This window comes from Hyla sarda, chromosome 12 (genome assembly GCF_029499605.1).
Source record: "Hyla sarda isolate aHylSar1 chromosome 12, aHylSar1.hap1, whole genome shotgun sequence".
Taxonomy (NCBI): Eukaryota; Metazoa; Chordata; class Amphibia; order Anura; family Hylidae; genus Hyla; species Hyla sarda.
In genome coordinates this window covers 82,687,363-82,700,515 of record NC_079200.1, presented here as the reverse complement: position 1 = coordinate 82,700,515, position 13,153 = coordinate 82,687,363, and the positions used below count along the sequence as shown (strand labels likewise).

Sequence of the window (13,153 nt, the reverse complement as noted above, 5' to 3'; positions counted from 1 at the left end):
ATGCGCTCGGGACAAGGAGCGGGCGCCATGACAGTTCTTCTTTGGCCATCTGTAGCTCCGCCCACTGGGCTGGGAGCTCTCAGAGGCGCGAAGCAGCGTCCAATCAGCGCCGTGGGCGCGATTTTCTATGTGAATGGATCGGTTACTGTGTGCCTTGCTTCAGGCACGCCCCTCCCTCCCTATTGGCTGGCCTGTTCAGTCTCTGTGGCTGCACGGAGCGAGTTCTCCTCACTGCAGCTGACAGGGGACACAGACCAGGGTGAGAAAGTTCCTGTCTTCTTTTTTCTCACATTATATCCGTACCCAGGGCTGTTCCTCCCTCCAAACAGAAACCTGGGAATTCAGTGACTTATTATATCTGTAAGCACTGTAATACCAAGATGTCTGGCTCTGCTGAGCCCTCTTGCCCTGTCTGCTCCACTGCTCCCCCAGGCCCCCTGATGCCCCTTCGGTCCCAGTGGGTTCAGCCTCTCCTCCAGCCTGGGTTTCTTCCCTGACCCAGTATATGGCTGACTTGACCCAAGTCTCCCGTTCGGTGGCTGAGGCCTCCCGGGAAATGGTGTCCGCCTTGAAGGGGTCTTCTCTGCGTAGGACCTCTGAGAGGGCCCGCTCCTCGTCTCCCCGTACTTAACGCTCTCATAAGCATGCTAGTGGTGCCTCATCTGACTCTTCCATTGAGTCTTCTGATAGACGTGAGCGTTCCCCTCGTGGGTTCCGCCCCCCCTATCTTCTGGGCACAAACGTCGCTCCTCCAGAGGACGTTCTCTTCGCTACGCCAGAGCCGCGTACCCGGTCTGGGTCACCCCCCTCCTGGACTGCCTGTACTCATTCACATTCCCCTGGTGAACTGGTGGACGAGGCTTCCGAGCTGGCATCTGACTCAGAGGACTGCTCAGACTCAATTGCAACGGTGAACTTATTGGTGACAGCCATAAGAGACACCTTTCACTTGGAGGACCAAGGATCTTCAGATGTCAATCCAGGAGTATCCTTTCATCGTGCTAAGCCAGCACCTCAAAGGGTCAGCTCTCACGCTGACTTTGACGACATTCTGGAATCCGCATGGAAACATCCAGACAAGAGGTTCCCGGGAATCAAGACTATTCAAGAACATTATCCATTTGACAAGGACTTTGTCTCTAAGGTGGTTTCCCCTCCCCCAGTGGATCCACCAATCTCCCGGATCTCTAAGTCGACTACACTGCCTCTGGCAGATGCCGCTGCCTTCAAGGATCCCACGGACAAGAAGGTAGAATCTTTAGCTTCTGAAGCAGCTGGCTCTTCTCTTCTTCGCCTCGACATGGGTGTCCAAGGCCCTGTAGGAGTGGTGCCAAAAGCTCCATCAGGATATCTCAGCGGGATCCCCCCCAGAGGATCTATCTGCTCTGGCTCTCCAATGCTCTAAAGCTGGGGACTTTCTGTGCACAGCTTCCATGCAGTCAGCCCGTTGTTCTGCCTTTGCTGTGGGTCACCTAGCGGCTCTCCGCCGCTCTATGTGGCTTAAAGCTTGGAATGCGGATGCCGCTTCCAAAAGCTCTCTCACTGAGCTTCCATTTACGGGTGGCCTTTTTTTTTGGCAAACGCCTTGATGAGATTATTTCTGAGGCAACGGGAGGTAAGAGTTCCTTGTTACCTCCAAAATAAGGCTCGCCCTACTTCCCAGAGGAAGTCCTTTTCCTTTCGGTCCTTTCGGACCTCTGGCTCCAGTAAAGGGTCCGGGCAGGCGCCCTCGCGGTACAAGAAGGCTCCCTCGTTCTTGGAAGTCGGACTCCAACCAGTCCGGCCATTTTGCGCCCAAATCGGGCAACCTCAAACCCACTTCTGCATGAAGCGAGGCCCCCACCCGCGGTTTATTTTCGGGTGGGAGGTCGTCTCTTGTTTTTCCGAGACATCTGGACTTCGCACATTCAGGACTCTTGGGTCAGGGATGTGGTGTCCAACGGTTACCGGATTGAATTCGTCTCCCTTCCGAGGGATCGTTTTTTTCGATCCCGGGCCCCCCGGTCTCCTACTCCTGGCGAAGCAATTTCGAGCGGCTCTCCAGTCTCTGCTTCTCCAGGGGGTTATCGTCCCCGTTCCTCCAGGGGAACGTTTTCGGGGTTTCTATTCAAATCTTTTTGTGGTCCCCAAAAAGGACGGTTCTGTGCGACCAATCCTATACCTCAAGCGTCTCAACCGTCACCTTCTCATCCGCCACTTCAGAATGGAATCCCTCCGTTCGGTGGTGGCGTCCCTGGAACAAGGGGAGTTTCTTTCATCGGTGGACATCAAGGATTTCCGGGCCATCATCGGTACCTCCGCTTTGCGGTTCTGGAGGGGCACTTTCAATTCGTGGCCCTCCCCTTTGGTCTAGCCATGGCTCCTCGGGTCTTTACAAAGATCCTTGCGCCAGTGATGGGCCTGTTACGGTCGAGGGGGATCTCGGTGATACTCTATCTGGACGACCTTCTCATCAAGGCTCCAACCAGAGCCCAGACTCTGGAGAATCTGGACGTCACTCTCCACACTCTGACTCGCTTCGGGTGCATGGTCAACCGGGACAAGTCAGTCCTCTGTCCTACCCAGTCTCTAACCTTCCTGGGACTTCGATTCGACACGGCCTCTGCCCGAATTTGTCTTCTGCCGGACAAACGTCTGGCGCTCCGGTCGGGGATCCGCTCCCTTCGGACCCAGGTATCGATCTCCATCCGCATTTGTATGGAAGTCCTGGGTCAGATGGTGGCAACTATGGAGGCCGTACCCTTTGCCTAGTTTCATTACCGCCCCCTTCAACTGGCGATTCTCTCTCGATGGAACAGGTCTCCCCTGTCCCTCGATCGTCAGATTGTTCTCCCTCGCAGGGTCCGTCAATCTCTGCTCTGGTGGTTCCGCTCCCCCTTCTTCTCCAAGGGCAGCCCTTTCTTCCCCTTCACTGGCAGGTTGTTACAACGGATGCCAGCCTGTCGGGCTGGGGCGGTGTGTTCAAGGATTGGACGGTTCAGGGACTCTGCTCTCCCCCAGAGACTCTTCTCCCGATAAACATATTGGAATTACGGGCGATTCTTCTTTGTCTTCTTCATTGGTAGTCCCGTCTTCAGTCCTGTCCTGTCCGCGTTCAGTCGGACAACGCCACGGCCGTGGCGTACATAAATCGTTAGGGCGGCACTCACAGCTCGGCAGCCATGGCCTAGGTGACCAAGATTCTCACCTGGGCGAAGAACAAAGTTCCGGCCATTTCGGAGATTCGCATTCCGGGAGTGCTCAACTGGGAAGCGGACTTCCACAGTGGGTCCTCTCCCGACCCCGGCGAGTGGTCTCTTCATCCGGAGGTCTTCGCAGCTCTGCGACCTCTGGGGCATTCCGGACGCGGACCTCTTCGCGTCCCGGCACAATCGGAAGATTCTTCCTTTTGTGTCCAAGTCCCGGGACCCTCAGGCTCTGGCCGTGGACGCTCTAGTGATTCCTTGGGCTGGGTTCGCCCTACCTTATCTGTTCCCTCCTCTTCCGCTCCTTCCCAGGGTGCTGAGGAAGCTCAAGGCAGAGGACGTCCCCGCCATTCTGGTAGCTCCAGATTGGCCCCGAAGGTCGTGATACGCCGACGTAGTCAGACTCCTGGACGACGCTCCTCTGGGCCTTCCGCTCCGCCCGGACCTACTCTCTCAGGGTCCTCTTTGCCACCCCAATTTACAGTCGCTGCATTTGACGGCGGGACGGTTGAGACCACGGTTTTGAGAGCCCGCGGGTTCTCTTCCCAAGTCATTCACACCATGCTCAAGGCTCGGATGCCCTCCTCTGCAAGAATTTACCACCGTAATTGGCGGTCTTATTTTCGTTGGTGTGAAGCTCAGGACTTCTCCCCGGTGGCCTTCTCGGTTCTCCATCTTCTCTTTTTTGCAGTCGGGGCTGGAACTGGGGTTGTCTCTCAGTTCCCTTAAAGGTCAGGTTTCGGCCCTTTCTGTTCTTTTCCAGCGACCCCTGGCTTCTAATTCTCATGTCCGGACCTTCCTGCAAGGAGTGGCACACGCTGTTCCTCCTTATCAGTCACCTTCTCCCCCTTGGGACTTGAATTTGGTTCTGAGTGCCCTCCAGGGTGCACCCTTTGAACCCCTTAGAGAGGTGTCTCTCCGCCTCCTTTCTTGGAAAGTGGCGTTTCTTGTGGCTATCACCTCCATCCGGACGGTGTCTGAACTGGCAGCTCTTTCCTGCCGTTCTCAGTTTCTGGTGATCCACCAGGACAAGGTCGTCTTCCGGCCAGATCCTTCCTTTTTACCTAAGGTGGTCTCGGCTTTTCATCTCAATGAGGACATTGTCCTCTCGTCTTTTTGTCCTGCTCCTTCTCATCCTAAGGAGCGCTTACTACACACGCTGGATGTTGTTCAGGCTGTTCTGTCTTATCTCTCCATCACTACTTCGTTTCGTCAGTGTGATTCCTTTTTCGTCCCTATGGAAGGTTGTCGCAAGGGACAACCTGCCTCCAAGGCCACCATTTCTCGGTGGATTCGGTCCGCCAATTCGGAAGCCTTTCGCTGTAAGGGGAAGATTCCTCCTTTCAGGGTTGTGGCTCATTCCACTCGTTCTGTTGGGGCATCCTGGGCTCTCCAGAACAGAGCCTCGGCCTCGCAGATTTGCAAGGCGGCTACCTGGTCGTCTTTGCACACTTTCTCGAGGTTTTACAGAGTTCATACTTTTGCATTGGCTCATGCTAGTCTGGGTCGTAAAGTGTTGCAGGCGGCAGTGGATCAGTCGTCTGCCTGATTACTTATCTGCCCACCCAAGGGACGGCTTTGCTACATCCCACGGTCTGTGTCCCCCAATGGAGCCGATAGAGAAAAGGAGATTTTTTAACACTTATCGTAAAATCTCTTTCTCGAAGGATCCATTGGGGGGACACAGCTCCTGCCCTTTTTGGGTTTTTTCCTTTTGGTTCTCTGTCCGAGGGTGTGTTCAGTTATGTTTTTTCTTCTGGTCCTCGGACAGTTTTAGGTTTTTCTTTGACCTATTGGTCTCCTCCTATTGCTCTGGAACTTAAAATGACTAGCTCAGAGCCTGAAGATGGGTATATCCTGCTGAGAGGAGCTGACTTTTTTTTATTACCATAGTGTCACACCTCCTTAGAGACAGCAGCATACACCCACGGTCTGTGTCCCCCAATGGATCCTTTGAGAAAGAGATTTTATGGTAAGTGTTAAAAAATCTCCTTTTTAAGCCAATGTCATTACCACTTTTTGCAGAGGTACACATCCGCAAGCAGCACTCATACCTAGAGACCCCAGTGAAGTGTCGCTTCTGTCCTGAGACTTTCCATGAGCGCTATATTCTCCGGCAGCATCAGCTGAGCCACAGGAGTGAAAAGCAAGGAGGGAACAGACCTGGAAATCAATGTCTGAAGGCTAGGACCAAGAAGGTCAGACTGCCAAATCATTTCTACATTCTATAGCAATGTTATTTGTAATTAATATATAATGATTGCAATGTTGTGGAACTGCACATTTTTAATATTGGTTTTCCTCTAGGGTGATGCATTCAGTATAGATGGAAAAGATGTAGAGCTTGGACAAAAAGAAAATTGTTTAACCTGGAATATTCTCCCCACCGGCGAGGAAACACAGATGTTTATCAGTCTTGATGGGACTGAGCAGCCTGGCACAGTGACTGAGCTCCACAGCATCCCTATGCAGGCAGAGGATGGCACCATCGTGCAGGCATTAGTGGTGCAGAGCACAGAGCATATGACGGCTGCAGAGCTGCATGCTCAGGTGTATGAGCTGCAGGATTTGGGGGAGGTTCTGCAGCCACTGATGGAACAGAACTCCTCCTCCGAGTCCATAGTCATTGCTGTAAATGACACCCTGGATCAGAGTATACTGAATGGACCTGAGCAGGTATGTGAATAGTACTGGACAGGCAACATGAGCTAGGCCTACACTGTAGGGTACTGATACACATCGTGTAAATGCTGATGATTTTTCACAGCAGAAAAATACCACAACAGAAAATCTGCACCAAACTAAGCATTTCAGTGCAGATGATATAATTTTTATTTAAAGGAAAACCCAATGGGGGACATTTCCTAATCTAGTCTATTCTGGGTATGCTTATAGACCAGCGTATGTGGTAGTCTCCTGTCTATTGTGCTCCTAATTTATCAAAGGTCTCACAGCCCTTGATAAATTCTGTGCTCAGACTTCAGGGTCTACAGCTTAAACTGCATTTAGACCTGCTCCAACATGGTCTGACATTTCAGCGTATTTTGGGCAGATGCGACTTGTCGCACAAAAGTCGCACTTGATAAATTCAGCACCAATGCATTTTCCAATGCATTTCCATCTAAAATAGACTTGCATGCATCATGTTCTAAAAATCCTCTACAGCAAAAGTCGCTGAAAAGTCGCACATATTTAGACTGCGACTTTCTGTGCGACAAATTTAGACAGGAAAAACCAGTCTAAATCCTTTGATAAATCTCCCCCAATGTGTTTAAAAAGCTGCATTGCTGATTTTGCTGCAGATCTGCAGTGTGATTTGCAACATTTCTGTCATAAAACGTGACATGCTGCAGATTTCAAATCCGCACCTCATGATAATTTCCCCACAGGTTTTCCACTTTGCTTCTACTGTAAATGCTTCTTTTTCCCATGTATATTCTGTTCAGCAAATATGCCATGTGTGACCCTACCCTAAGACATTGTACTGTTTATGGAAGCATAATGTTTTGCTTGATCCATTGAACAAAAAACACCACCAGCACCTGATCGACCTCATTGGGGTCTGTTGGATTCCGCTGAGGTTTCTGCAGGGCGAGAGAATTAAGAAAGAAAATTATCACATGATGGAGAACTTTTACCATCATATTTTGGAAATCTGTGGTTGAGTCTAGAAATGTGAAGAATCATTTTTACTATAAAAAGTGATTGTAAGCTGCTTTGTAATAATTATAATGTACGACATGCTGAAGGCATCTCTGTTTTTACAACTTTTTTTTTTTTTTATTTCTTTTTTTTTTTTTATATATAAAGGCAGTGAACCAAAACAGTGACCCACAGGGAACAGCGTGTTATCTATCATCCCTGGCCAGAAGGGGACAGAGGCTTCAGCTGATTAACCCTGAGGATCAGATTGGTAAGGATGAAGTCTCTGTACTGATCTAGTCCAGTGTTTCCAAACCAGGGTGGCTTCAGCTGTTGCAAAACAACAGCATGCCTGTACAATGACAACACTGAATTTGTCATTTATCTTATTGGTCCTTCACTGAACCTTGTTACCCAAAGTAAGCAGAAAAGGAAAAAATGCAAAACAGCTCACCACCAGTCTGAACATGTAATAAGTCTGTGGCACACAGTACAGTGGAAGCACGTTGATCAATGGGCCGTATTCCACACAGACATAGCAGCAAAAGCTAGGTAAAAATCAAGCTTCCAGCAATAGTGAATTAAAACCTTTAATCTTTAAAAGGGTACTTCGCCCATCTTATCCCCTATCCTGCCACTGGGAAGACCCTGCGATCTCTCCTGCAACGCTCGCTTGTCAATAGCTGCATTAGCTGTATTGTGAGTCATCAGCACAAAGCGATCTTCGCTCCGTGAAGCTAATGACAAGCGGGTGCTGCAGGAGAGATCGCGGGGGTTCCCAGCGGCGGGACCCCCCTCAATCAGACATAGGGGATAAGATGTCTAGGGGCAGAGTACCCCTTTAATGTAGAGCCATGTTAAAAACTAAACAATAGCAACATGTCACTGTAAGAAAGTGAAAAACGCTGAAGCGTTTTGAGTTGCAAACTAGCCCTTAATCAGGGCACTGATACATACCAAGAACAACGTTTAAATACTAAAGGTACAAGAAAAAGAATGTCACTCACGTGTCAAACAATGGGAGGAGAGATCCGTCCACTGGACAGAGAATGACATATGACTTCCGGAAGGAAGCAAACAGAACATGGAGAAACAGAAGGCCATAGTATCATGTAAGCAAGGCAACCTGCTCAGTAAAGAAAGGTAAGAGTCATGTAGTTAAGGCGACCCCGAAACACCGGATGCGGGATGCATACAGTGAAACAACATCCAGTGTGGAAGCGAAAAAGACAAGGTAAGGATGAGCCAGCTTTGCTACAGGAATTAAAATATATGTAAACATGTATTATTGTGTATTGTAACACACGTAGCGGACCAGTAAAAACAGATCTGTAGGTTTTAAATGTGACCTATATCACTCACTAAAAATGTATAACCTATATGAATAGGTACCCAGAAAAAAGTATAATATAGAGTAGGAGTTATACATATAAGTATCATAAAATGTAACAGAAAAGCGTCAATCAAACACAAAAGATTGTTTCCCGCATGTCCCCGCAGAGGACAACCACATGCATAACCTAATCAGAAATATGAAAGTATAAGAATTGCAAGCTGTATAATGATAGATGGCAAAAATACAAAATAATAATAAACAGAAAAATTTATATGAATGACCTGTGTAGACAAAAGAGAAAATGAATGAACTACACGATATGAAATTAATAGAAATACATAAGGTTATTACGCAAATTTAAGCCTTGAGGTACCCGTGTATCTAGATTCAAAATCTAAAAAAAACTCTCTGCTAAAGAGTACAGACAAGGAAAGAAAAAAGAGCGATACGCGCCCCTGGTGAAGTACGTCACAGTGATGTGCAATAGGTAGGTGAAAAGCCACTTACCAGATAGTGTTGCGCTAAGAGCACAACTCCTAAGAAGACATCTAAAAAGAAATATGGAGCCTGCAACCTCAGCTCAACCGGTCTTAGCTCCCCTGGTCCGGTAGGAAGGCAATACAGTAGAAAAACGTGAGCTTTTCTGGGCGCTGGTTCTCCGGGATAAGCAGTAGGACACGATTTAAAGTCCAAAGAATGTTTTTATTGCACTAAAATATGTTTCTGGTCCGAAAAGGACCCTTCCTCAGGTAGGTGCCACCTTACCTGAGGATGGGTCCTTTTCGGACCAGAAACATGTTTTAGTGCAATAAAAATATTCTTTGGACTTTAAATCGTGTCCTACTGCTTATCCCGAAGAACCAGTGCCCAGAAAAGCTCAAGTTTTTCTACTGTATTGTCTCTGCTAAAGAGGGTATGGGACCAGTCACCACTACCACAAATCTCTTTACAAAAAATCTGTGTTGAAAATGCTTCAAGATATGTCTACATATAGAAAAATTGGGTCTGATCCCACAAAACAAATACAAAACAAACTTGACATTATATTACAAGAAAGGCAGAGTCTACATATTATTTTCACCAAGCAAAAGAATATATGCCTCCATCATTTCCTAAATTCCGGTGTTTCATGATCTGCCGAAAGTACACAAAACATCTTTCCAACCCCACTCTGGCCTATTGTAGCGGGGATTGATTTCCTGCTGGAAACGCTGGGAGATTGGCTGGAACGTCTCCTCCAACCTTTAGTGTCCAGAACATCTGAGTACATCCAGGAAACTAAAACATTTAGGTGCTATTTCACATTTAAATTAGGACACAAGTGTACATGGGTTCCCTGTGATATAGTTTATCTTTTATACATGTATCCGACACAATCGAGGAGTTCAGGCAATGAAGTATCATCTAGAACACTACAGTAATTATGATTTGCAAGGATATATTTTGGATGCTCTGGTTTTTCTGTTACAGCAGAACTATTTTAAGTCCTTTTATGTACAAATCTCAGGTTGTCCAATGGGGACGAAATTATCGCCGTCCCTTGCCAACCTGTTTATGGCATTCTGGGAGGAGAATAGTCTATATGCGGCCAATAATCCATACCAACACCATATTTCATGGTATGGCCAATATATAGACTGTCTCCTCCTGGTTTGGCATTTTTTGTTATTTTTCTTAATGACAATGATCTTAATTTACAGTCTACTTATCATATTGCACCTTGTCACATTGATTTTTTGGGATTCATCTCTCATGGGAAATGTCACCACTGGCAAAATTGACACGAAATTATACCGCAAAACCAAGGATGGTTATAATTTATATCCAAGCAGTTGCCATCCAATTCACACTACCCAAAATCTCCCTATTGGGGAATATATTAGAGCAAAAAGAGCTTGTTCTGATCCCTTGACATATGAAACAATCTGTCGGGACATTACAACACATCTAAAGCATAGAGGTTACACTCAAGGCATTTTAAACAGCAAAAGTGATTACAGACTCTAAGTCCCGAGAACACTATTCAACAATAAAGAAAAAGATTTCTTATAATGACAAAAGCGACGAAAGAACAGAGAAAACAAAAAGGGTAATGAATCCCCTACTTTTCCAACAGACTCTAGTGTTAATTTTTGCCAGATTCGTGACATTCTCATGAAACATTTCCCTACCTTGTACTAAGCTCCTATGCTTGCACAAATCCTCCAATCTGGTTTCAGATGTGTAGCAAAAAAGGCTAAATAACTGGGCAATCTGCTATTGCCCAGTGACTTGGTACTAAAGGAATGCTATAAGTGCGGGAGAGCACAATAAAATCTTTACAAACATATAAGGGTCTCTACTAACTTTGTTTCTTCTGCTACAGGTAGAGTTTTCCCTCTAAAATCTTTCATAAATTGTGAGACCTCACACGATGTCCACTGTGCTACATGCAATATAAATCTGTTGGCTGCACTGCCGGAAATTTTTACGGAGAATAGCAGAACATACAAGACACTCTAGGGATACATCCAATCGCCCGTCAATGGGTTTATCGAAACATATCATTGAAACACATTCAGGATCATGTGACAGCATCAATGTACAGGGAATAGAGTTGATCTGCCGAAACATGGTGGTGACTGGTGCCATACCTGCTTTAGCAGAGAGGCTTTTTTGGAGTTTGAATCTAGATACACGGGCACCTCAAGGTTTAAATTACCATAACTACATTATGTATTTCTATTGATTTCATATCGTGTAATTCATTCATTTTTTCTTCTGTCTACACAGGTAATTCTTAATATCATTTTTTTTCTATTTATTAGTATTTTGTATTTTTGCCATCCATCATTATACATTTTACAATTCTTATGCTTTCATATTTCTGATTAGGTTATGCATGGGGTTGTCCTATGCAGGGAACAATCTTTTGTGTTTTATTGACGCTTTTCTGTTACATTTTATGATACTTATATGTATAACTCCTACTCTATATTATACTTTTTTCTGGGTACCAATTCATATGGGTTATACATTTTTAGTTGGTAATATAGGTCACATATAAAACCTACAGATGTGTTTTTATTGGTCCTCTACGTGTGTTACAATACACTATAATACCTGTTTACATATATTTTAATTCCTGTAGCAAAGCTGGCTTATCCTTACCTTGTCTTTTTCGCTGCCTCACTGGAGGTTGTTTCACTGTATGCATCCCGCATCCGGTGTTTCGGGGTCACCTTGACTACATGACTCTTACCTTTCTTTACTGAGCGGGTTGCCTTGGTTACATGACGCCATGGCCTTCTGTTTCTCCATGTTCCGTTTTCTTCCTTCCGGAAGTCATATGTCATTCTCTGTCCAGTGGACGGATCTCTCCTCCCATTGTTTGACACGTGAGTGACATTCTTTTTCTTGTACCTTTTTAGTATTTAAACGTTGTTCTTGGCATGTTTCAGTGCCATGAAGGGTTAATTTGCATTTTTTTTACTTAGTGACATGTTGCTATAGCTTTGTTTTTTTTAACATGGATCTACATTAAAGGAGAACTGTAGTGGTACACATTAATATATTCCCGGGCCTCAAAAATAAACAAAGTAAACTCATACATACCTTCCTACGAGCCCCTGTTGGTCCGGCACAGGCCTCACGGTCCGGCAGTGCTGACGTCATTCCACTTCCTGGGGACGGGGACGCCGCAGAGCCGTCAGCGTATCACCGGCCGTAGCGATGTCCCGCCTCGGCCTGTGATAGGCTGAGCCCATTGTCATGTAAGAAGCCGGCCAGAGCTCCTCCACTTTTGCTGGAAGCTGGATTTTCACCTATCTTTTGCTTCCTTGCTACCCATAACCATGCACATCATCTCCCTTCCTGTTGCTGAACTTGATATAAATGTTTTAACTGTGTTAAAAGGATATGGGACATTACACTTACCCAGGCTACCAGCACAATAAAAAACGCATCTCCCGCCTCTCACCCGGTGTCTCCCATATCCTGCTCCATTGCAGTCCTTTTCCTTGTTGCTGGTGGTTGACGTGTTCGACTGCTGCTCATCTAATTGCTTGCTGCTGTTTCATCCCGCTTTGGCCATTGATAGGCTAAGTTGGGAGTGTGACGTATTGGGCCCAGGCACCAAGGAGGCTGGAACTCAATATGTCAGCCTGTTACCGACCGAGGTGGGACATTGCTGCGGCTGGCGATTGGCTGAAAGGCAGTCTGACACCTCAACCCCTAAGAACAAGGAACATTGCTGCAGAGTTTAAAACAGGATAACTGTACAGTAATGCCCACCCCATACATGGAGGATGACTGCTGTGCATTACAAGTGATATTTGCGGGAACCCTAGATGCTACATTCTGTAGTGACTGCGCCATCTATGTGGTTAGACAATGAGTGGCATCTCCTCAATTATCTGATCACCACCTGACTTGCTTTATTCATCCTCTCGTAGGTATGACACGTTGTGTTTGGCCATTTGTCAAACTGTTTTTGATCCAGTAGATTTGAAAGAAAATCACCATTATATTATGTTTAGCATACCCGCATAGTAGTAGAAGTAGTAGTAACTCGTATGTGCATGGTTTTACCACATGGTTTGTTTCTTGTTTTTTTAAAAGCAATTTTTCCTTTTTAGGAGTGAAACATGATGAAGTTATGTGCTTCACTTGTATACACTGCATGGGTACAAACTGCATAACAAACATGGCTGTTATTACTCTGATATTTATTCCTTGCAGAGGTGAAGCTTCATCGGTGTAAGGAGTGTGACAAGTCGTTCTCCACCGGCCTGGAGCTTATGAAGCATAAAAAGTCACATAAAGAAGAAAATTTGTTCAAGTGCCCATTCTGTGAACACGAGACCAATGAGGTGTGAAATATTAATGTTGAGTAGAGGGTGGCCTAGTGGGGAGCACCCCCTCTACTGTTCTGTAGATGTTTCTTGTGACTCTGGCTTGTGCTCTCTTGCTGCTGTCATTGCAGATGTAAAGAATATAAAGTACTAGGGCA

At 46.3% G+C, this 13,153-nt stretch overlaps 1 protein-coding gene across 5 annotated transcripts in view; it reads left to right on the top strand.

The window, feature by feature from the left end:
* The window catches only part of LOC130296893 (oocyte zinc finger protein XlCOF28-like), a 44,215-nt gene that overhangs the window by 19,553 nt on the left and 11,509 nt on the right, over positions 1–13,153 (top strand). For all 5 annotated transcript variants that reach the window (XM_056548936.1, XM_056548938.1, XM_056548939.1 and 2 more), the window contains 4 exons: positions 5,211–5,383; positions 5,493–5,861; positions 6,996–7,098; positions 12,883–13,013. In XM_056548936.1, coding sequence (XP_056404911.1) covers positions 5,211–5,383; positions 5,493–5,861; positions 6,996–7,098; positions 12,883–13,013 — 776 coding nt within the window. The remainder of the gene's footprint in view (positions 1–5,210; positions 5,384–5,492; positions 5,862–6,995; positions 7,099–12,882; positions 13,014–13,153) is intronic.